General features: G+C 44.5%; 1 protein-coding gene across 1 annotated transcript in view; it reads left to right on the forward strand.

The window, feature by feature from the left end:
• PLPP4 (phospholipid phosphatase 4) overlaps window positions 1–1,897 on the forward strand; it is a 167,818-nt gene extending 165,921 nt beyond the window's left edge. The window contains exon 7 of the mRNA XM_088842539.1: window positions 1,449–1,897. Within this exon, the coding sequence (XP_088698665.1) occupies window positions 1,449–1,648 (200 nt within the window). The 3' untranslated portion in view covers window positions 1,649–1,897. The remainder of the gene's footprint in view (window positions 1–1,448) is intronic.
• The last annotated feature ends 22,499 nt before the right edge of the window (window positions 1,898–24,396 follow it).

Consider the following 24,396-nt stretch of genomic DNA (forward strand, 5'->3'; position numbering starts at 1 on the left):
GTTCAGAGAGCGGAAGAGAGGAATGGGGACAACACAAGACAGCTCCCAGTTACTGTGCACGGATTCATTCATCTGGGCCCCCCTGGTGGCTCAGTGGTAAAGAATCCGCTTGCCTATGCAGCAGACATGAGGCAGGAAGATCCCCAGGGAAGGAAGTGGCAACCCACTCCAGTATTCTTGCCTGGGAAATCCCATGGACGGAGGAGCCTGGAGGGCTACAGCCCATGGGGTCGCAAGGGTCGGATACGACTTAGCGACTAAGCAACATTCATTCAGCCACTTCCCTTCACCAACTTAATTCTGCAGGAGATGAGCAAAGTGCTGTTCCTGGTGTTGAGGAATCAACAGCCAGCAAGCCTCACAGAGCCCCTGCCCTGGTGGAGCAGAGATTCCAGTGCTAATGTGACATCATCACACAGCTCAACACACCACTTGCTGTTCTCATCCCGAGGAGATGAGAAAGTGTATCCCTGCCCATAGCAGGTGTGGGAGATTCAACGAGATCATGACGGTGAAAGGGGAAACCCCCCACTGGAGGATGACACTTCAGCCTGGCAGCGACCTTCATGAGAAATCAAAGTTTCTCTTGGCAGGGGAGGTTTATCCATTATGATCTTTTTGGCAAGAATAAACCCATAGACACAGTTTAAAGGGCATGTACATACACACACACACATGTACACACAGAGTGAGGGTTGTTGGGGTGGGCCACTTTCATGGGGTCTCTGGTGGACACTAGCTGAATGCCCTCTTTAGCATGGGGTCGCCAGAGGTGGTGGAAGGGCCTGTTTTGCCCACAGGTTCCCTCTCCTACCTTGTCTGCGGGGGGCCCCCCACCACATCCTCTGGCTTGATAAAATCTGCAGCTTGTTGGAGGGTTTAGGCCCCTTCCACTGGGAGTGTTGAATTTGCCTACTCTGGTGCAGCATAAAATGTTGTATTCACTTTACGACTCAGAAGTTTTATTCTATCCCTGGGAAATCACTTAACTTTAAGGAGGAGGCCAGCATGCCAGCTGGCTTTCTGTGGTGCACCAGCAACATTGCAGGACTCCAGCAGAAACTTGCTAAAGAAAAATGACAGCCCCCACGGTTATTTACATCCCATGGAGATGGCTGGAATTTTTCTTCCAGAATTTAGAATTGATTTTCAAAATCAAGAATGCAATTCTGAGTTTGTGCCATGCTCTGCTGCGTACTCCATCAATAACGAGAAGAATCAAGTACCCACTGGAAAGGGGATGTTTAAGTTCTAGCAATGGTAAGGGTTTGCGGAGGCCACCAAGATGTACACCTCCAGTGTCATTTCTCTCCCCATATAGTCTTTCGAGGGGTTTCATCGGCAAACCAGTCACTGAAATCGGTAGGAAAGTGCTTTCTGGAAAACACAAATGGCCTCATTTGAATGAATCATAACGCATTTCTCCCGGTTCTGCTCTTCTGTCCTAGATTCCTTTGTTGGCGGAGTCATTGGCCTCATTTTTGCCTACATTTGCTACAGACAGCACTACCCGCCTCTGGCCAACACAGCCTGTCACAAACCCTACGTCAGCCTCCGAGTCCCGCCCTCGCTGAAGAAAGATGAGAGGCCCACGGCCGACAGCGCGCCCAGCCTGCCCCTGGAGGGCATCACCGAGGGCCCCGTATGACCCCAATCTCAGGGGATGGACACTGAGCCCAGGTCGCGCTCCTCCACCCTGACCTCATCACACAGTAGAAGAGGTTTTCTGTAATATGTTTCTCATCCGTTGTTCCTCCAAGTTCTCCTTCTGCTCCCATTTTGCCAATGGTGATCCTGCTACATTCCACCTCTCCTTTCAGCCCTCCTGAACTGGTCAAGAGAGGGGCCCAGGGACACTGTGTGAGAGACACATGGAAGGACCCGCTGGGGTGGGCGGGTGCGGCTTGGTCGATTCCTGCTTCAGAGATGTTTGCCGTCACAGCCACCATCCTATGTTTTCATGGTTGTAAAACAAATAAAACGTCCCACCTGGAAGACATGGTGTTGGCGGTTCAGTGCACAGATCATTCGGGGCTGCGGTGAGTTTCACATCCACCCCCAGGGTGGAGAGCTGGCCCAGCTCTAGCTGTGGTTGTTCTAGGTACTGAGCTGTGGGCAGAGATTGACAATCTTTGGGAACTGTCAGCTGATCACACCTCTGAAACAGAGTTGCAGCCTGGAGCTGCAGCCTTGATATGGCTGCTGCTGCTGCTGCTGCTGCGTCACTTCAGTCGTGTCCGACTCTGTGTGACCCCATAGACGGAAGCCCACCAGGCTCCCCCGTCCCTGGGACTCTCCAGGCAAGAACACTGGAGTGGGTTGCCATTTCCTTCTCCAATGTGTGAAAGTGAAAAGTGAAAGTGAAGTCGCTCAGTCGTGTCTGACCCTTAGTGACCCCACGGACTGCAGCCCACCAGGCTCCTCCATCCATGGGATTTTCTAGGCAAGAGTACTGGAATGGCTTGCCATTGCCTTCTCCGCTTGATATGGCTAGGGCTCTTTGAATCACTGAATCTGTTACCAAGTCCAAGCTCAGTCTGGTCATCCCACTGAGCATCAATACTTGGGAGACAAGGTGTTGAGGCAAGGAATAGTGACTTTATCTGGAAAGTCAGGCATCCAAGGAGATGGTGGACTAATGCCCTGAAGCACTGTCTTATGGGGTGTGGGTGCTAGTTCCTTTTATGGAACAGAGAGAGAGAGGAGATCAGGGAACAATGTATAAAGGCCATCAGTCAGTCCAGTCGCTCAGTCGTGTCCGTCTCTGCAACCCCATGAACCGCAGCATGCCAGGCCTCCCTGTCCATCACCAACTCCTGGAGTCCACCCAAACCCATGTCCATCGAATCGGTGATGCCATCCAACCATCTCATCCTCTGTCGTCCCCTTCTCCTGCCCTCAATCTTTCCCAACGTCAGGGTCTTTTCAGATGAGTCAGCTCTTCGCATCAGGTGGCCAAAGTATTGGAGTTTCAGCTTCAGCATCAGTCCTTCCAATGAATATTCAAGACTGATTTCTTTTAGGATGGACTGGTTGGATTTCCTTGCAGTCCAAGGGACTCTCAAGAGTCTTCTCCAACACCACAATTCATAAGTCTTGCAAAATATCTCCTGGTTTGGTCATCCTCGGGGAGGGGATGTATTAATTTCTTCTTTCCCACAGCCATTCACATGTGGGCAGGGCAGGGAGTTTCCTAAGACGCTTTAGTTTAACATTCAGGCTGAGGGGCAGGGTTCCCTGAGGCAGGCCATTGTGTGTGCTAATAACTATAGACAGCAATCCTTTCAGTGATTATAGTAACAAAAGCAACAGAAAGCAAAGGTTAAAGTAAAAGAAACTCCAACGTGGAGTCAGATTTTATTCTTCCCTGCTACAAATCTAGAAGGAAATGAGATGAATCATCTTACACATATGTTTCTACCAAACAAGAGGAAAATAAATATCAAGAGTATGAGGAGAGGGTCAAAGCAGTGTTCTGAGGGCTGAGGGCACTGTATCCTTCCAAGTGAGTGGCTGGAGTGAAAGCAGCCTCTGGGTAGGAGCTTTTCCCCTTTAGGATCCTGGTGCTCAAAGGGTTCATCACGTGGCAGCATCAGGTCCCCAATCCTGTCTGGCAGGTGGCGTTTCAGCATCCTGGGATTCCCGCAGAAGGTTCCAGAACAGAAACAGAAATATGCTGTCTCTGGCTCAGCTCTTCTCACCGTTTAAAGGTGGCCAGGGGAGAACTGTGTGCAGTCTGAGTACAGAGCCTGCCTCTCCTCAGCCAGCTTGTTCTTTTCAAAGCAGCGAGCAACCTTCTGTTCAGTTCTGATCAGACGTGCCAGGTGGTTCTCCAGATCCTCCAACCATGGGATGCATTTCTGCTGTCTGAAGACTGTCACCTTCCAGCAGTCGCTGTAACAGACTGCATCTGTAGGGACTCGAGTGGCTGTCGAAGCGATCTCCTGTGCAGCTCTGCCCTGGGCGTGCCAGTTAGAACCATCAGGGTGTCTTTGATCAGCCATCCCGGCTGTGGACTAAGCCCAGGAGGCCTGCACCACTTGTAAAGATCGTATCGGGTGAGCTCCAGTGTAGCCCTCTAGAGCTATGGTCATTTCAGCCCTGTGTCCACACCCGCCGGGAAGCAACTATCCTAATGTGGGGTAAGGGGAAGGGAAGTCGGATATTTTTAAATTGCAGCAGTTACATCCATGAGTAACTTTGAAAACACATATGAGATACTTTAAAAGCTAAATCATAGTAATTCATAAGACATTTTAAGTCTGACTTCCCTGATGGCTCAGTGGTAAAGAATCCACCTGCAATGCAGGAGACAGAGGAGATGAGGGTTCGATCCTTGGGTCAGGAAGATCCCCTGGAGTAGGAATGGCTACCCACTCCAGTATTCTTGCCTGGAGAATATCCCATGGACAGAGGAAACTGGCAGGCTACAGTCCATGGGATCGCAAAGAGCTGGACACGAGTCGGACACGACTGAGTGACTGAACTGAACTGAACTGAACTGAAAGAGACTAAGCATGCAGCAATTTTAAATCCAGAGCCAAAATTCATATAAAATATAAAAATTGAAACAGTATTCTGATCTAACTAAAAATTGTATAATTTTGAAAATAAAGTCAAATATAAAAATACAGGAAAAGAATCCTTTTGCTGCTGCTGCTGCTGCTAAGTCACTTCAGTCGTGTCCGACTCTGTGTGACCCCATAGACGGAAGCCCACCAGGATCCCCTGTCCCTGGGATTCTCCAGGCAAGAACACTACCTGCTGTTAAAAACAATCTACCCAATGCCGCCCGTATATTTCTTTGATTCTGGTTTTCCGCCTACTCTGCATAGCAAGCAGGAGGAAAGTGAGAGAACCACGCTTCAGTTAATAATGATGACTTAACATTCTGGACTGTGAAATGTAAATTTAATATAAAAACTTATATTTAACAATAAATGGAAGGACAGTGAAAAGTAACAAAGCACAGAGCATTGTTAATGCTGATGATTATTAAATTGAAAGTCCTAAGACAGGCCATGTAAAAGCTTTCATTAAACTGTAATTAAAATCACAAAGGACGTAATAACATGAAGTATATGGCAGGATCCTTAGGAGACATAATTAACAGGATGAGCCAGTTCACAAAAGGCAGGTGTTTTTGTGGGTGCATGTGTTTTAATTTCATGCTTTATTAAGATGAAGGAAATGTAGCATCACAAAGCACTAATAAAATGGCTGAGAATGAAGTCATTTGTTCCCCAGTCCCTGGTCTTTTTTGGAAGTGAGGGGTTACTAATTCAGTCTCTGGCAAAGCAGGTTGGAGACGGTTCACACAGAGCCCAGCCAAAAGCTATGATCCGTGAGGCTCTTCCCTCCCCGAGAGAACGTGCTCAGTCCATCTGCACTGGCTAGAACTCTGTCCTGGGGCCAACCAGAAGTCAGGGGGCTTGGAAGGGAGAGTCCCCATCATTTTCCTCTGTTCCCTTTTTCCAGGCCCTCAGGTTACTTGCACATAGGGGCGTGGTAGTTTTCTTGTTCATCTGGTTACTGATTCCCAGGCGCCACCCCAGAGCTCCTGAATTAGACTCCGGGGATAGAGAACCCGGAATCCGTAGTGAGGACTTAAAAGCAGTTCTCAGAGCCCTTGTCTGAAAGTCTTTCTCCTGCCTCCCTTTCTCCCACAGGGACAGGCTGGAGGGGCAGGGGACTAGTCTATGGAGCTGTTCTCAGAGCGTCTTCTTTTCTGGAAGGGAAGGGTCTCGGAAATGATCATGTTCTTTTATTTTCCGTTGGTATTTCCGTCTGTCCTGCATGCTATGTCCCGTGGAGCCACGGTTAGCTCATCCTCTGAAGTCCAAATCCCCAGTGTCTCCCTTGAATGTGTCTTTTCCCTGATTCCCTTGGTCCAATGCAGACGCACCGCCTCTTGGTTTTACTTTCAAAATACTCCCCACACTTGCCCGTGCCCCACCCGCCCACTTCCCCTCTGACCTTAGCTGTGGCCACCCTAGTCCAGGGGATCGTCACTCTCGTGAATGTCTGTGATGCCTCCTACCTACCTCACCACGTCCACCTCTGCCGCCTGATACACAATCCGCTCAGGAGCTAAAGTATCCATGTGTGTGCATGTGTGTGTGTGTGTGTCTGTGTGTGTTTGTGTGTGTGTATGTTGCAGGGCCCAGCCCTGAGACCAGGTAAATATCCTGGGGCAGGAGATGTCTGAAATATAGTCAATGCTTAATTCACAACTCACACGGTTTATTGCACCCAATTAGCACACAACACAGGTTAGACAGAGTAGGGAAAATAGAACAAGTGGGTAATGAGCCCTCACAGGAGAAGCCCAAGAAGGATATGTCTCTGCACAAGCAGTCAGGCAACAGGGCACAGGGCAGCTTTGTCCAGAGCAGCTACCAGCAGCCTGGAATCGGGTCCTTTCAGCAGAAGAGCCTTGTGGCCACGTGACTTGGGGGTCTCTTTTAAGGGGAGGTTTCTTGGCTCTAACAGGTGTCCCTTCTGCTTCAGTGATGTGTGTGGCCCATCAAACTTCTTTTGTTTTAAATTAATTAATTAATTTTTATTGGAGGCAAATTATTTTACAATATTATATTGGTTGGTTTTGCCATATATTGACATGAATTCGCCCCGGGTTTACATAAGTTCCCCCTCCTGAACCCCCCTCCCACCTCCCTCCTCCCTTTATCCTCCCTCTGGGTCATGCCCGCACGCCAGCCCCGAGCATCCTACAATATGCATCGACCCTGAACTAGTGATTCGTTTCACATATGACAACATACGTGTTTCAATGCCATTCTCCCAAATCATCCCACCCTCACCCTCTCCCACAGAGTCCCAAAGACTGTTCTATACATCTGTGTCTCTTTTGCTGTCTCATATACAGGGTTATCATTTGCATCTTTCTAAATTCCATATATATGCGTTAGTATACTGTATTGGTGTTTTTCTTTCTGGCTTACTTCACTCTGTATAATAGGCTCCAGTTTCATCCACCTCATTAGAACTGATTCAAATGTATTCTTTTTAATGGCTGAATAATACTCCATTGTGTATATGTACCAAAGCTTTCTTATCCATTCGTCTGCAGATGGACATCTAAGTTGCTTCCATGTCCTGACTATTATAAACAGTGCTGCGATGAACATTGGAGTACATGTGTATCTTTCAATTCTGGTTTCCTCGGTGTGTATGCCCAGGAGTGCGATTGCTGGATCATATGGCAGTTCTATTTCCAGTTTTTTGAGGAATCTCCACACTGTTCTCCATAGTGGCTGTACTAGTTTGCATTCCCACCAACAGTGTAAGAGGGTTCCTTTCTCTCCACATCCTCTCCAGCATTTATTGCATGTGGACTTTTGGATAGCAGCCATTCTGACTGGTGTGAAATGGTATCTCATTGTGGTTTTGATTTGCATCTCTCTGATTATGAGGGATGTTGAGCATTTTTTCATGTGTTTGTTAGCCATCTTTATGTCTTCTTTGGAGAAATGTCTGTTTAGTTCTTCGGCCCATTTTTTGATTGGGTCATTTATTTTTCTGGAATTGAGCTGCAGGAGCTGCTTGTATATTTTGGAGATTAATCCTTTATCAGTTGCTTCATTTGCTATTATTTTCTCCCATTCTGAAGGCTGTCTTTTCACCTTACTTATAGTTTCCTTTGCTGTGCAGAAGCTTTTGATTTTAATTAGGTCCCATTTGTTTATTTTTGCTTTTATTTCCAATATTCTGGGAGGTGGGTCATGGAGGATGCTGCTGTGATTTATGTCGGAGAGTGTTTTGCCTACGTTCTCCTCTAGGAGTTTTATAGTTTCTGGTCTTACATTTAGCTCTCTAATCCATTTTGAGTTTATTTTTGTGTATGGTGTTAGGAAGTGTTCTAGTTTCATTCTTTTACAAGTGGCTGACCAGTTTTCCCAGCACCACCTGTTAAAGAGACTGTCTTTTCTCCATTTTATATTCTTGCCTCCTTTGTCAAAGATAAGGTGTCCATAGGTGCGTGGATTTATCTCTGGGCTTTCTATTTTGTTCCATTGATCTATATTTCTGTCTTTATGCCAGTACCATACTGTCTTGATGACTGTGGCTTTGTAGTAGAGCCTGAAGTCCGGCAGGTTAATTCCCCCAGTTCCATTTTTCTTCCTCAAGATTGCTTTGGCTAGTCGAGGTTTTTTGTATTTCCATACAAATTGTGAGATTATTTGTTCTAGTTCTGTGAAAAATATCTTTGGTAGCTTGATAGGGATTGCATTGAATGTATAAATTACTTTGGGTAGTATACTCATTTTTACAATATTTATTCTTCCAATCCATGTACACGGTATATTTCTCCATCTATTAGTGTCCTCTTTGATTACTTTCAGTAGTGTTTTATAGTTTTCCACGTACAAGTCTTTTGTTTCCTTAGGTAGATATATTCCTAAGTATTTAATTCTTTCCGTTGCAACAGTGAATGGAATAGTTTCCTTAATTTCTCTTTCTATTTTCTCATTATTACTGTATAGGAATGCAAGGGATTTCTGTGTGTTGATTTTATATCCTGCAACATTACTGTAATCATTGATTAGCTCTAGTAGTTTTCTGGTAGAGTCTCTAGGATTTTCTGTGTAGAGGATCATGTCATCAGCGAACAGTGAAAGTTTTACTTCTTCTTTTCCAATTTGGATTCCTTTTATGTCTTTTTCTGCTCTGATTGCTGTGGACAAAACTTCCAGAACTATGTTGAATAGTAGTGGGGAGAGCGGGCACCCTTGTCTTGTTCCTGACTTTAGGGGAAATGCTTTCAGTTTTTCACCATTGAGGATAATGTTTGCTGTGGGTTTGTCATATATAGCTTTTATTATGTTGAGGTATGTCCCTTCTATTCCCATTTTCTGGAGGGTTTTTATCATAAATGGATGTTGAATTTTGTCGAAGGCTTTCTCTGCATCTATTGAGATAATCATATGATTTTTATTTTTCAGTTTGTTAATGTGGTGTATTACGTTGATTGATTTGCCGATATTGAAGAATCCTTGCATTCCTGGGATAAAGCCCACTTGGTCATGATGTATGATCTTCTTAATGTGTTGTTGGATTCTGATTGCTAGAATTTTGTTAAGGATTTTTGCATCTATGTTCATCAGTGATATTGGCCTGTAGTTTTCTTTTTTTGTGGGGTCTTTACCAGGTTTTGGGATTAGGGTGATGGTGGCCTCATAGAATGAGTTTGGAAGTTTCCCTTCCTCAGCTATTTTCTGGAAGAGTTTGAGTAGAATAGGTGTTAGCTCTTCTCTAAATTTTTGGTAGAATTCGGCTGTGAAGCCGTCTGGACCTGGGCTTTTGTTTGCTGGAAGATTCCTGATTATAGCCTCTAGTTCCGTGCTTGTGATGGGTCTATTCAGATTTTCTATTTCTTCCTGGTTCAGTTTTGGAAAGTTGTACTTTTCTAGGAATTTGTCCATTTCTTCCAGGTTATTCATTTTATTGCCATATAATTGCTGATAGTATTCTCTAATAATCCTTTGTATTTCTGTGTTGTCAGTTGTGATCTCTCCATTTTCATTTCTAATTTTATTGATTTGGTTCTTCTCCCTTTGTTTCTTGATGAGTCTGGCTAGTGGTTTGTCAATTTTATTTACCTTCTCAAAGAACCAGCTTTTGGCTTTGTTGATTTTTGCTATGGTCTCTTTTGTTTCTTTTGCATTTATCTCTGCCCTAATTTTTACGATTTCTTTCCTTCTACGACCCTGGGGTTCTTCATTTCTTCCTTTTCTAGTTGCTTTAGATGTAGAGTTAGGTTATTTAGTTGACTTTTTTCTTGTTTCTTGAGGTGTGCCTGTATTGCTATGAACTTCCCCCTTAGCACTGCTTTTACAGTGTCCCAGAGGTTTTGGGTTGTTGTGTTTTCATTTTCATTCATTTCTATGCATATTTTGATGTCTCTTTTGCTTTCTTCTATGATTTGTTCATTATTCAGCAGCGCGTTGTTCAGCCTCCATATGTTGGCATTTTTAATAGTTATTCTCCTGTAATTGAGATCCAATCTTACTGCATTGTGGTCAGAAAAGATGCATGGAATGATTTCAATTTTTTGAATTTACCAAGGCTAGATTTATGGCCCAGGATGTGATCTATCCTGGAAAAGGTTCCGTGTGCGCTTGAGAAAAAGGTGAAATTCATTGTTTTGGGGTGAAATGTCCTATAGATATCTATTAGGTCTAACTGGTCTATTGTATCATTTAAAGTTTGTGTTTCCTTGTTAATTTTCTGTTTAGTTGATCTATCCATAGATGTAAGTGGGGTATTAAAATCTCCCACTATTATTGCATTGTTGTTAATTTCCCCTTTCATACTTGTTAGTAATTGTCTTACATATTGCGGTGCTCCTATGTTGGGTGCATAAATATTTATAATTGTTATATCTTCATCTTGGATTGATCCTTTGATCATTATGTAGTTTCCTTCTTTGTCTCTTTTCACAGCCTTTGTTTTAAAGTCTATTTTATCTGATATGAGTATTGCTACTCCTGCTTTCTTTTGGTCTCTATTTGCCTGGAATATCTTTTTCCAGCCCTTCAGTTTCAGTCTGTATGTGTCCCTCGTTTTGAGTTGGGTCTCTTGCAGACACCATATATGGGGGTCTTGTTTTTGTATCCATTCAGCCAGCCTTTGTCTTTTGGTTGGGGCATTCAACCCATTTACTTTTAAGGTAATTATTGATAAATACGATCCCGTAGCCATTATTTATTGCTTTGGGTTCAAGTTTATACACTCTTTCTGTGTTTCCTGTCTAGAAAAGATCCTTTAGCATTTGTTGGAGAGCTGGTTTGGTAATGCTGAATTCTCTCAGCTTTTGCTTGTCTGTAAAGCTTTTGATTTCTCCTTCATATTTGAATGAGATCCTTGCTGGGTACAGTAGTCTGGGCTGTAGGTTATTTTCTTTCATCACTTTAAGTATGTCTTGCCATTCCCTCCTGGCCTGAAGAGTTTCTGTTGAAAGATCGGCTGTTATCCTTATGGGAATCCCCTTGTGTGTTATTTGTTTTTCAAGCTTTTCCCTTGCTGCTTTTAATATTTGTTCTTTGTGTTTGATCTTTGTTAATTTGATTAATATGTGTCTTGGAGTATTTCGCCTTGGGTTTATCCTGTTGAGGACTCTCTGGGTTTCTTGGACTTGGGTGATTATTTCTTTCCCTATTTTAGGGAAGTTTTCAACTATTATCTCCTCAAGTATTCTCTCATGGTCTTTCTTTCTGTCTTCTTCTTCTGGGATTCCTATGATTCGAATGTTGGAGCGTTTAACATTGTCCCAGAGGTCTCTAATATTGTTCTCATTTCTTTTAATTTGTTTTTCTTTTTTCCTCTCTGTTTCATTTATTTCTACAATTCTATCTTCTAGCTCGCTTATCCTGTCTTCTGCTTCTGTTATTCTACTGTTTGTTCCCTCCAGAGTGTTTCTGATCTCATCTATTGCATTATTCATTGTATACTGACTCTTTTTTATTTCCTCTAAGTCCTTATTAAACCTTTCTTCCATCTTCTCAATCCTTTTCTCCAGGTTATTTATCTGTAACTCCATTTTGCTTTCAAGATTTTGAATCATTTTCACCACCAAAATTCGAAATTCTTTATCAGGTAGATTCCCTATATCTTCCTCTTTTGTTTGTGTTGGTGGGCATTTATCTTGTTCCTTTACTTGCTGGGTATTTCTCTGCCTCTTCATCTTGCTTATATTGCTTTGCTTGGGGTGGCCTTTCCCTCTTCTGGCCGTTTGTGGAGTTCTCTTTATTATGTAGTTTCCTCGCTGTGTGTGGGGTTGGACGGGTGACTTGTCAAGGTTCCCTGGTTAGTGAAGCTTGTGTTGATGTTCTGGTGGGTGGAGCTGGATTTGTTCTCTCTGGAGTGCAATGAAGTGTCCAGTAATGAGTTATGAGATGTCAGTTGGTTTGGAGTGACTTTGGGCAGACTGTATATTGAAGCTCAGGGCTAGTTTCCTGTGTTGCTGGAGAATTTGCGTGGTATGTCTTGCTCTGGAACTTGTTGACCCTTGGGTGGTGCTTGGTTTTAGTGTAGGTATGGAGATGTTTGATGAGCTCCTATCGATTAATGTTCCCTGGAGTCAGGAGTTCTCTGGTGTTCTCAGGATTCGGGCTTAAGCCTCTTGCCTCTGGTTTTTGGTCTTATTCTTGGAGTAGCCTCTAGTCTTCTCTATCTGTCATTTCCAAGGTGGTTTCCTCTGTTTTAGCTTCTGTTTGCTGGTCTCTTCAGTGTCTAATTTCCGCCCTGACACTAGGGGGTGGGTGGACACTTTTTAAGGCTCAGTTGTTCAGTCCTGTTCTGGGAAGGGAGGAACACTGCAGACAAATATCTCTGGCATCTATGGGGAGTGCTCGCAGCGTCTCGGCCACACTGGGTTTGCCCCCGCTCACAGCAGGTATGCTGTCCCAGTCTACACTGGGCAGGCTCTAGGTTGCTCTGCCAGGAACTGTCCGAGGCCGGCGCTGGGTTGTATGCACTTCCCAGGTCTGAGCGGCTCAAGTTCAGGTTCTCGGGTACTCCACAAAGGCGCAGACTTGGTTGGGCCTGCGTTTTGTGCCTTCCCCGGTCCGAGCAGCTCAGGGGACCAGGTGTTTGGCGAGCGCGGTCTCTGCGACTTATCGCCTCCCCAGTCCCCGCCACTCAGTTTTCTGGGTGTATAACCGGCGCACCGTCTCAGGGGGATATCAACCGGCCCGAGCCCAAGAAGTCCTGATTAGCAACAAGCCTGTCTGCAGTTTGTATCGGATGTCTTTCTCGGGCCGCGGTTGCCTGCTCCGGCTCTGGCTGCGCTCCCTGCCTGTCTCAGTGGGGGACGGGGGATGGGCCAGCCGCAGCCGGCTCGCTCTGCTCAGTCCTTTATTCTGTGAGCAGGGCTGGCCGAGTCATAGGTTAGAGCTTTCCGCCTTTTCGTGGGGAAGCTATCCCACAGTCTGCTTTGCTCTCCCCAGTTCTCTCAAATTGTTCTCGCGGCATTCAAGCCCAGTCCTCTCTCTAAACAGTTCAGCCGGCTCCTCCCTGCCCAGCCCCCTCTTGCTAATAGCGTCTACAGGCGTCTGCACTGCTTCTCCGCTGGGAGTTACCGTTTGGCGGGTAATCTGTGGGTTTTAAAAAAATCTTAAAAAAAAAAAGAGGGTTATGTGGCCCTCTGAGCTTCCAAGGCTCGCCACAGATTCGCCAGTGAGGGTGTTTCCTGGTGTTTGGAAACTTCTCTCTTTTTAAAGCCTCCCTTCCCGGGACGGAGCTCCGTCCTTACTTCTTTTGTCTCGCTTTTTATCTTTTATGTTTTTTCCTACCTCCTTTCGAAGACAATGGGCTGCTTTTCTGGGTGCCTGACGTCCTCTGCCAGTATTCAGAAGTTGTTTTGTGGACTTTACTCCGCATTCAAATGTTCTTTTGATGAATTTGTAGGGGAGAGAGTGGTCTCGCCGTCCTATTCCTCCACCATCTTCCCCATCAAACTTCTTATCTCAGGTTCCCCTCTTAGTTTATCTCTCTTAAACACCCACAGTTCTAATGCAGGTGTTTCCAAACAACTCATGTTCATGTTGACCACTGTGACTCTGTTTTGGGCTACTTAGCATGTCCTACAAACATGGCTTAAACCATGTTTGTTTCATAGAAAACAAATCACCTCATAACTGTGTTCTTTTTTTATTTATATTGGGCTTCCCAGGTAGCTCAGTGGTAAAGAATCCGCCTGCCAATGCAGGAGACTCAAGAGATGTGGGTTTGATCCCTGAGTCGGAAAGATTCCCTGGAGGAGGAAATGGCAATGCATTCAAGTATTCTTGCCTGGGAAATCCTGTGGACAGAGGAGCCTGGTGGGCTACAGTCCATGGGGTCACTAAGAGTCGGACACGACTGAACCACAACATTATTTATATAGAATAAGCTCACCTGTTTTGAATGTCCAGCTTTTTTAATTTTGATCACTGTACACAGCTATGTGACCACACCACTGATTAGAAGTGCTCCCTCCTCCTGGAAGGTTCCTTTTCGCCTCTGTCCTCCACGACCTTCTCCATCTCTAGTCTCAGGAGACTGTGGATCTGCTTTCTGTTGTAAGGTTATACGTTTTCTGCATGCATGCGTGCTAAGTAGCTTTAGTCATATCTCTTTAGTCATAACTCTTTGTGATGCTATGGACTGGAGCCCGCCAGGCTCCTCTGTCCTTGGGATTCTCCAGGCAAGAATACTGGAGTGGGTTGCCATGCCTTTCTCCAGGGGATCTTCTGGAGCAGGGATCGAACTTGTGTCTCTTACGTCTCCTGCATCAGTAGGCGGGTTCTTTACCACTGCCACCACCTGGGAAGCTCTGTACCTTTTCTAGAATGTCGTATAAACACAGTCACATAATATGTGGCCTCCTGTTTCTGACTTCTGTCTGTTTTTGCCAGCTAGCCTCCTCCCTCACATCTGCTCTGGCTGCCTCCTCTCTGTTAGTGAGTCAGCTGAGTGGTTTATCACCTCCGCCTCTCTGTGCCCTCTGCACCGAGCAGCTCTGCCTGGCTCTTCCTTTCTCTCTTTCATGGTCTCCGCTCGGATGCCTTCTCCTCTGAGCATCGCTCGCCAGGCCCGTCTTCTGCTCTCCACTCACATGAACGCACACACAATTATGTTTCTCTCAGGTTCCCCTATTAAGTTCCTTCACGTCACAATTATATTCTTCATATATTCTTACAGGTCGAATTGCCTCCCTTAAAATTCATCTATTGAAGCCCAAACCCCCAGTATCCTAGAATGTGACCTTACAGGGAGAGAGGGTCTTTACAGGGGTAACCAAAGTTAAAATGAGGTCCTTGTTGGTTTTCATTCTCTCAGGCGTGTCCCATTCTTTGCTACCCGCAAGGACTGCAGCACGCCAGGCTTCCCTGTCCATCACTATCTCTTGGAGTTTGCCGAAACTCATGTCCATTGGATCGGTGAGGCCATCCAACCACCTCATCCTCTGTCTCCCCTTTCTTTTCCTGCCTTCAATCTTTCCCAACAGCAGGATCTTTTCCAACAAGTTGGCATTAAGGTAGTACTAATCCAATATGGTCCATGTCTTTATACAAAGAAGCTTGGAGACAGACCTACACAGAGGGAAGGCCGAATGAAAGCCACCATGGACACGCGAGGGAGAGAAGCCTCGACAGACCCTTCACTCACAACCCTCAGAGGACCCCACCCCGCTGACACCTGAGCCTTGGACTTTTAGCTCCAGAACTGTGAGATGATAGGTTTCTGTTGTTTAAGGCACCAGTTTGTGGTACTTTGTTACTGCAGCCTGAGCAAACAGATTTTTTTCCATTCTGCCCTCACCAGAGTGGAGGTCTGGTGGGTGCAAGGACCCATCTATCTCGTGCACAGTTCTGTCCCAGGCCCAGCACAGAGGAGGCCCTTGATATGTTGCTGAATTAGTGAATGGGAACATCTTATTTTTTCTCACTGTTATCCTTCTAAGGTTGGCTCATGAAGTTTGTTACCTACTCAAGGTGAGCAAGAGAATTTTTGATTCCTGGTCTCGCATCATTCCAATTATTCCATAGTTCCCTGAGGGCCAGCTTGAAAAAAAAAAAAAAGGAAAATCTACCAGCCTTCCCTTATCACAGAATATGGAATGCTTGTTCTCCCTAAAGTGCTTCAGAAGGTTCACATTTGGGCTGTAGCCTGCCTGCATGCATGCTCAGTCTTGTCCAACTATTTGTGACCCCATGGACTGTAGTCCAGCAGGCTCCTCTGTCCAGGGAATTTTCTAAGCAAGAATACTGGGGTATATTGCCATTTCTTCCTGCAGGAAGGGATTGAACCCAGGACTCCTACATTGCAGGCAGATTCTTTATCACTGAGTCACTGGGGAAGCCACTGGGCTGTGGAGGGAGAAGTAAAAATAACATCAACCAAACAACATAACAAAACAACATATCAACCAAAACTAGATACCTTGAAGGAGGTTGTTTACATTAAATGAAGCAAACCAACCAACTTAACAAAAGACTTCTTTTCTTAACCTAAGTATTGAACATCACACTATTATCCCAACCCATCCTCATATAATTTATTACAACTTAATTTTTAAATTTTTATTGAAATATAGTTGATTTATAATGCTTTGTTAGTTTCAGGTGTAAAATGATTCAGTTATACATATATATGAGGGCTTCCCTGGTAGCTCAGCTGGTAAAGAATCCACCTGCAATGTGGGAGGCCTGGGTTCAATCCCTGGGTTTGGAAGATTCCCTGGAGAAGGGAACAGCTACCCACTCCGGAGAATGTAAATAAAAAAAGACTCTCTCTGTCTATCTATATAGACATTTTTCTTTTTTACATTCTCTTCCATTAGAGGTGATTACAAGATACTGAGTCTAGTTCCCGGTGCTGTACAGTAGGACCTTTTGGTTATTTTATGTTTAGTAGTGTGTGTATTTTAATTCCTGTCTCGTAATTCCCCCTCTTGGGAACCATACATTTGTTCTCTGGGTCTATGAATCTGTTTCTCTTTTAGAAATAAACTTATTTGCATCCTTTTTTAAGATTCCACATGTAAAGGATATATGATGTTTGTCTTTGACTTCATTTATTATGATAATCTCTATGTCTATGCTGCTGCAAATGGCAGTTTCATTCTTTATACAGCGGAGTCATTTTCTATTGTATATATTTTATCTATTCATCTGTCAGCCGACACTTTGGTTGCGTCCATGTCTTGGCTGTTGTAAATAGTGCTGCTGTACAACAATTTGATTTACAAAGATCTTTCAAGAACCTATCTATTGCACACTTGCCTGTTGATTAAAACATACCTATAAGCTGTTGACGTGAGACAAATAGACCACCAGATATTTCTCCAACGAAGATGGGTTTATTTGGTATCAGCAGAAAATTCCATTCAGGGTCTGCAATCACAGCAAGCAAGTCGCCGCATGACAAGAGAAGAACACTTGTATAGAGGGGAAAAGGAAGCTGGGGGACCACAGTAAACACAGTCAAGGCTTTCCACCGACCGAGTCCTTGTCAGGAATGAAGACTCTTCTTCCTGTCCGGCTCTACTATCCTCACAGGGCGTGAGAGCGCCCCCTTCTGGTCTCCCACCTGAATTTAATTGAAGCTTCTGTTTATTGAGGAGGGCATGGCAACCCACTCCAGGATTCTTGCCTGGAGAACCCCCATGGAGAGAGGATCCTGGCACGCTAGAGTCCATAGGGTCCCAAAGAGTGGAACACGACTGAAGCGACTTGGCATCTCTTTGTTAATTTTTTACAAAACCAAGAGGTATTTGCCAAAAAGACTAGAAAAGAAGAGGACAAGGTAGCTCCTAATTTGACACCCAAAGAGCTGTGAGGGAGCAAATTCAAAGCACCAAGTGCTGGCATACCTTGTTGATGGAGCTCTGCTTTATCATGCTTTGCAGATATTGTATTTTTTAACAAATTGAAGGTCTGTGGCCACCGTGCCTCAAGCAAGTCTATCAGCATCGTTTTCCTAACAGCGTTTTCTCACATTGCGTCCCTGTGTCACACTTTAGTATTCTTGCAATATTTCAGAATTTATTATTATTATTACGTTTGTTATGGTGATCTCTGATCAGTGATCTTGGATGTTAGTACTGTGACACTTGAGACTCAAATGGTAGTTAGCGCGTTTTAGCTGTAGAACATTTTTAAAGTAAGATATGTACATTTGTTTAGACCTGATGCTGTTGCACACTTAGACTGCTGCTGCTGCTGTTTAGTCGCTAAGTCACGTCTAACTCTTTGCGACCCTGAGGACTATAGCCCGCCAGATTCCTCTGTCCATAGGATTTCCTAGGCAAGAATACTGGAGTGGGTTGCCATTTCCCTCTCCAGAAGATCTTTCCAGCCCAGGAATCAAACTTGTGTCTCCTGCTTGACAGGTGGATTCTTTACCACTGAGCCACCTGGGAAGCCCCTTGGTAGACTGCAGGATAGTGTAAACATAGATTTTATAGGCACTGGGAAACCAAAAATACTGGAGCGGCTCACTGTGTTTCGATATTTGCTTCATTGCCGTGGTCTGGAGCCAACCCACATTATCTCTGAAGTCTGCTTGTACACGTGGAGAAGTGTCTGGGAAATGAGGGCAGGCAAAGGAGAGCAAATATATTATTTCTTTAAGTGGCTGAACCTTGAAGCAGGTTTGCAATGAGACAGCTCATTAAGGGAAGTCATTTTTTCTCATGGTGCCTAAGTGATATAGCTATCGCTTTAATGGGAAATTAGTTAAGTTTGGGGAATGATAGAGCATTTAATTTGCAGTTCGGCACCAGTATGTTCTAACTCTTGCTGTTTTCTTTTTGACGAAAAGGAACTCTTCTAACTCTTCAGTTTTCTTCTCTGTCTCTGTGTCCTTCAGAGTGTCTTTTCTGGGTTTCTGTACATTGATGTGTGTCTGTGACTTCTACACTTATCTTTCCTTCTGCCAGTGTATCTCTGCTCCCTCCCTCCTTCTCACTTTCTCTGGCCACTGCTCTGGTGGTGCAGAGCCTGACAGTCTGTGTAAAACTTCATTAGCCTCCCTCATACTGAAAGCTGAGCTCTTTTGTTCCACCCAGGAGACAGGGAAATCCTTTTAAGTGTGGGAATGCTATCTCATTATCCGGGGGCTGGAGAGAGGAACTTCTCAAACTTTGTCATTTCAGTAAGATAGACCTTTGAAATCTTTATAATTATCTGCACACTCCTGTCTACTTTTACCCAACAGCTAACATGTGGGTGAACGGTACTGAATGCCCACTGGCTGGTCCATGAAGGGGAGAGCGGTTTATTGAGATCTTAGTTTGGGTTCTGTCTTTGCGGCAGGGGAAATCAACATGATGAGAGGCTTTCATGTCCTGTTCTCTGGGTTTCTCACTCCTCCAGATCCTGAGAACCTGATTTTCTTGATGGCCTGTGGTTCCTGTGGGGATGGTGCTGGGTGTTCCGGGGCAGCAGGGAGGCAGGAAGGGCTTCCTAGCGCGGGGGAGGTGGAGGGTGGAGGTGGGGCAGAAGAAGCACAAGTCTGCGTGTCAAGCTCTTAGGCATTGAGGAGACATCAGTATCCAAAGCAGACAGATATTCCTGCGTGTGCGGAGCTCACACTGGGTGGAGACCGAGAATGATGGTCTCAATGAGGGAAGAGGGCTTCCTGAGTAATGTGGGAGAGAAGTGGAGGTTTGGCTGTGTGATCTTCCTGGAGAGGGGGTACTCTCCCCTACATCTTGGAGCCCTCAACCTTAACCAAGACCCTGAACCTCAACCCAGATCGACAGATACCAGAGCTGCAAGAAGGAGCAGAATCACTGTATCTGAGGGACTGCACGGGTTTGGGCAGAGTGGCTTGGCAAGGACTAGAAACCATGGGCTCCCCTGTCCCCGAATGTTCTCCTCTGAGACCCCCAGAGCCCTTCCCAGAGCTGGGTTAGAACAGCCCCCAATTCACTTAGCCTGGGTTCCTTGCCAGGCCAGAAGGATTGAGGTGGGGACTCAAAATCAAAATTAATTTGACTTAAAGAAAATAATTTGACCTGTGTTGCCCCACTTAAGTAAATAACTTCCAAGTCTAACTCAGACTTCAGTGGAAGGTGTGTGTTCTCCACGGCGTTGTACAGATACGTGACCTTTTTGCTCTTCAGAATATATTGTCCCTTATTCCCCTTATATCTGTTAACTCAGTCCTATGTTTTGGTTGGAAAAAAAAAAAACATAGTTGAGTGGGTAAGAGTGACAGCTCTAGAATTTTTCAGATCTTAGCTCAAACACAGATTCGCATCTGTAGATTTATATCTCGCTTGTATCATGTGGCCTTGGGCAAGTTATATAGATTCTCTTACCTTCAGTTTGTTCATCTGTACAGTGGTGATCTTGATAGTATTTATCTGAGATGTTACATGAGAATTAAGCAAATCAATACATGTAAAGCATGGAGGTAAAAGTGGTTGACATCTGACAAGTAGCTGAGAAGTACTGACTCTAATTTTTACTTTTTCTTACTAATTTTAGAGAAAGAGACAATTAGAGATTACCCATCATGAAGTTTTGAATTAGATGACGTCTAAAGTTCTGTCCTTCTCTAAATCTCAAGATAATGGGCCTCGCATATGGCTTAGTTCCCTCTCTTCCTTTAGCTAACACTGGGTTAAAGGTATGATTGCATATTAGACTAAGAATACAGTGGCTTGATGCTTTATTGAGGAAGATCTGGGGTTCACAAAAGACCAAACAACCATCTGAGTCATTCAGGAAGAAGGTAAGGCAGTGTTTGGGTTGTGTATACTGCAGCATTCTCAGCGTGGTTCATAAACACATCTTCCCTACTTTGCATCATTGGGCCTTCCAGTGGGTGATGAAAATTGCCCCAAAAAGTGAGTGGCTAATTTGACAAATAAATGAAAAAGAAAAAGAAGAGTGGAGAAGACATTGGAACAAATAAGTTGGCTTATCTTACTCCCAGTAAATAATTTGCTAGAAGGGAGCTAGAACTTTAACAAGGCTTTTCACTTGCATAAACTCTGGGTCTTTATTGGAATGGGCTTATTCAAGGGCCCTTTGGTTACCTTACCTTTTGGTCCCTTGGGAGGGATGAAAGACAGTGGCTTCAAATAGGCCTAGAGCTTGGGAATGAGCTATTTGAAGTGGTAGGAGGGCAAGGGTGGTAATTGTCCTTAATACGCAGGTGATCTTGACTGATAAGTGTCTGCAGGCCAGACCTGCCATCTCTTCAATCCCTTTGAGATGGATTCCTCAAGTACCATATGTGGTGGATTAAAGATGGCTACCTAGTACAAGCCTCAGTCTTCTTATCTGTAATGTGGCAATACCTGCCCTAGGAAATTCAGTGAGATGATTACTAGGAATAAAGCAGAGGGGGAAATCTTTCCCTTTGACCTTTCTATGTTCTCAGCTGGAGCCCTGAAACAAAGCACAGATTAAGAGAAGAAAAACAAGTGATTAACGTGTGTATTACACAGGTAGCACATGGGAACACCAGTGATGAGTAACTAAGACAGTGGCTTGGAGCTCAGGCTGAAGCAACATCTTCAACAGACAGTAAATTTGTAGAGAAATAACAGAACATAGAAGGTGATTTTAGGCTTCCAAGGATGGTAAACTGTAAGAAGGTAAATATATTGGAAACCAGCGGCAGATCAAAGCTAGTTAGTAAAGTTTGTTATGTCAATTTGTGTCCAGATGGATATGAAGTTGTCTAAAGTAGTGTCTAGACAACACAAAGTTGTGTCCAGTGACAAATTTTTGTCCTTCTAGATAGAAAGTCCTGCTTCTAGGCAAATAGTGAGATGGCAGAACACTTTTTTTTTTTGGTAACTTGTTTTTCTTAATTGCTGTCAATTCAAAACAGTCTTTTTGCCAAAGTGTTCATATTTTGGGGTTACATATTTTGATTCCCTTCCGGCTCATCTGAGACAGTGAGTGTGGAAGCTTACAATATGACTGCAGAATATTCCATGTCCTCTCTTTTTGCTCTCACGCTCTCTCATTTAAGTCCTTCCATCTATAGTCCAGCATCTGTGGGTTGTCATGAAGCAGAGTATGGAAATTAAAATGACACCCTTGGCAGTGCTAGCTCAGTAGTCAAGCCTGCTCCCTTCCGCTTGACAATGATCTGCTGCCTGGGAGTCACAAGACCTCTTTGATTTGTAAGCATCACTTTGAATTCTTCCACTAGTCAAAACAGCCAAATGGTGGGGACTTGCCTCAGGGAAACTTCTACGCCGAGAAGGAACTGCTCTGAGTCAGTAGGAGTGACTAAGAGAGATTCTAGAGGGAAGCCATTGATGTGTCATGGCCTCATAATGAATTCATCACTCAGAAGGCTGCTCACTATGACTTTCAGAATGATTTCTCCCAGTTGTTTAGCACTATGAGTAATAGAACACTTGGGAGAGACATCAACATAATGAACAAACTTAGAAATGATGATCCCTGCACTTCTAATAAAACAGAAAATAACAGGGAAGTGTTAGAAAGAAATAACAAGTCAAAGATAATATCTCCCGCCCCATGACAGCAAACCAAGACTTAACTGCAGTTTTAGTCTCTCCCAGAAATGACCTTTAAAACAGTTAATCTGAAATTTCCTGATCAAGGATCAATACTAGTGAGGTAACTGCACAGTAAAGACCCCTCCTGTTCCTTTCAGTTCAGTTCAGTCACTCAGTCGTGTCCGACTCTCTGCGACCCCGTGAATCACAGCACGCCAGGCCTCCCTGTCCATCACCAACTCCTGGAGTTCACTCAAACTCATGTCCACAGAGTCGGTGATGCCATCCAGCCATCTCATTCTCTGTCGTCCCCTTCTCCTCCTGCCCCCAACCTTTCCTAGCATCAGACTCTTTTCCAGTGAGTCAACTCGTCGCGTGAGGTGGCCAAAGTATTGCAGTTTCAGCTTTAGCATCAGTCCTTCCAATGAACCCCTACCAAAAAAAGGTGACCTGGCCTGAAGCCGTCCTTTATTTTCTTTTGCTAATGGTTTCTTTCTCTATCCTCTAAAACTTTCCATTTTGTACAACTCCTCTGATAGGAGCTGGACTCTGCCTGGCTCATGAATCCTTGAACACAGTCAATTGAAACTTCAAATTTACTTGGTTGAATTTTGTGTGTTTGTGTATTTTTTTTAACAGAAACATCTATGACTTTACAAGGTCACATTGGAAAACTACCTCATAAATCGTGAGTCATAACTATTAAGTCTATATTTCACTATTAAGAGTTAGTAAAGGAAACATGAAAACTTACAAGAATAAGTTTGTCAAGAATAATTAAAGGCAATCCCTATATATTTTAAATATTATTAGTCCTCAAAATGTCTGACTGACTGTTGAAGTGAACAAATTCATTTCTAGCTGTCCTGGATCAGAGAAGGCAATGTCAACCCACTCCAGTACTCTTACCTGGAAAATCCCATGGATGGAGGAGCCTGAAAGGCTGTAGTTCATGGGGTTGCTGAGGGTCGGACATGACTGAGTGACTTCACTTTCACTTTTCACTTTCATGCATTGGAGAAGGTAATGGCAACCCACTCCAGTGTTCTTGCCTGGAGAATCCCAGGGATGGGGGAGCCTGGTAGGCTGCCGTCTATGGGGTCGCACAGAGTTGGACATGACTGAAGTGACTTAGAAGCAGCAGCTGTCTTGGATAATCTCATGCTTTTATCCTCAGACAAGACCATGATAGTTAACCATAGTTCTTCAGTAAAGTCCATGGTCAAAACGGTGGCTGGAAAGAGCAGATCCCTAGTGGGTAACAGAATCCCCAGAAGGTGTAGGCTCATCTGAGATAATAGCAGATGAAGTCATCATTTAGTCTTGTATTTAGCAGTTTCATGTAATCCATAGACTCTGCCCCAGCCCCTTCAATCACTTTTGTTACCTTGAAGTAGTTATGCAATTTTGTGTCCTGTTCTGCAGCCTTTCTCCTTGGTAGCTTTCAACTTTGGGGGAAAACTACCCATTCTTTTCTCCGTCCAAGTGGTAAGTAAGAAGCTGGCCCCATTTAGCTTCAGAGGTGAAGTATGTGACCGAGCCTGGCCAATCAGAGTGTCACACGCTTCTGAGCTTAATGATTGGTAAAGGGATAAGCATGTAACCCAAAGCCAACCACTCAGAGCTGTTGAGGCTCAGTTTCAGAACTTCTGTGGGAACCATAGAAAAAGAGAAGTTCTCTGTTGCTTGAGATTGCTGTGAGGATGGAATGGAAGCCTCAAACAGCTGCAGCAATCTTACCAGAAGAAGAAGGCATCTGCTTGTAAGTGGGGCCCACACAGAGGAATTCAGAACCAAAAGATAGAGAAAGTGAAGTGGAAGACATTGTCTGGGCCTCTCCACCAGCTCTTCCAGAAACCAACCCTACCCCTGACTTTTAAGTTACTTGAACCAACGAATTCCCTTTTCTGCTTTAGCCAGGTTTAGTTTCATTCTGCATCCCAGGTGACCAAATAAAATAGACACTACTTTCAGCAAGTGCCAATACAAGCCCTAAAACACAAACAGTGCCCACTTCCTCCCTATTCACTGGTCTCCTTTCTTTTGAGTGGGGGGTCTTTCTGAGCCTTGCATTTCTTTTATGTTTCATTTGCTCCTAGTCCTTTCTCTGGCTCACCTTCAGCCCTTGAGTCAGCCATGGCATTCTGTTCTTCTGGCTGATGCCTGGAGCCTGTCCAGGGGAACTTTGTGTTATTCACCCTGCTCCCTCATCAGCACACTGTTTTCTGCCTCGGGTGATGCAGGCTGAATGCAGAGCATCTCAGTGTGCTGGTTAGAATTCCAGGGCCTTCCTTCATCAGCCTGAGAGTATACAGGCAGCTGGGCTGAGACTTCCATTTCTGATGGCTCAGAGTCACAGTTTCACCCTGTTATTGATGTCCGCTATGTCATTTTAG

This window comes from Moschus berezovskii, chromosome 12 (genome assembly GCF_049115385.1).
Source record: "Moschus berezovskii isolate FMDL1 chromosome 12, NW_MosBer_1.0, whole genome shotgun sequence".
Taxonomy (NCBI): domain Eukaryota; kingdom Metazoa; phylum Chordata; class Mammalia; order Artiodactyla; family Moschidae; genus Moschus; species Moschus berezovskii.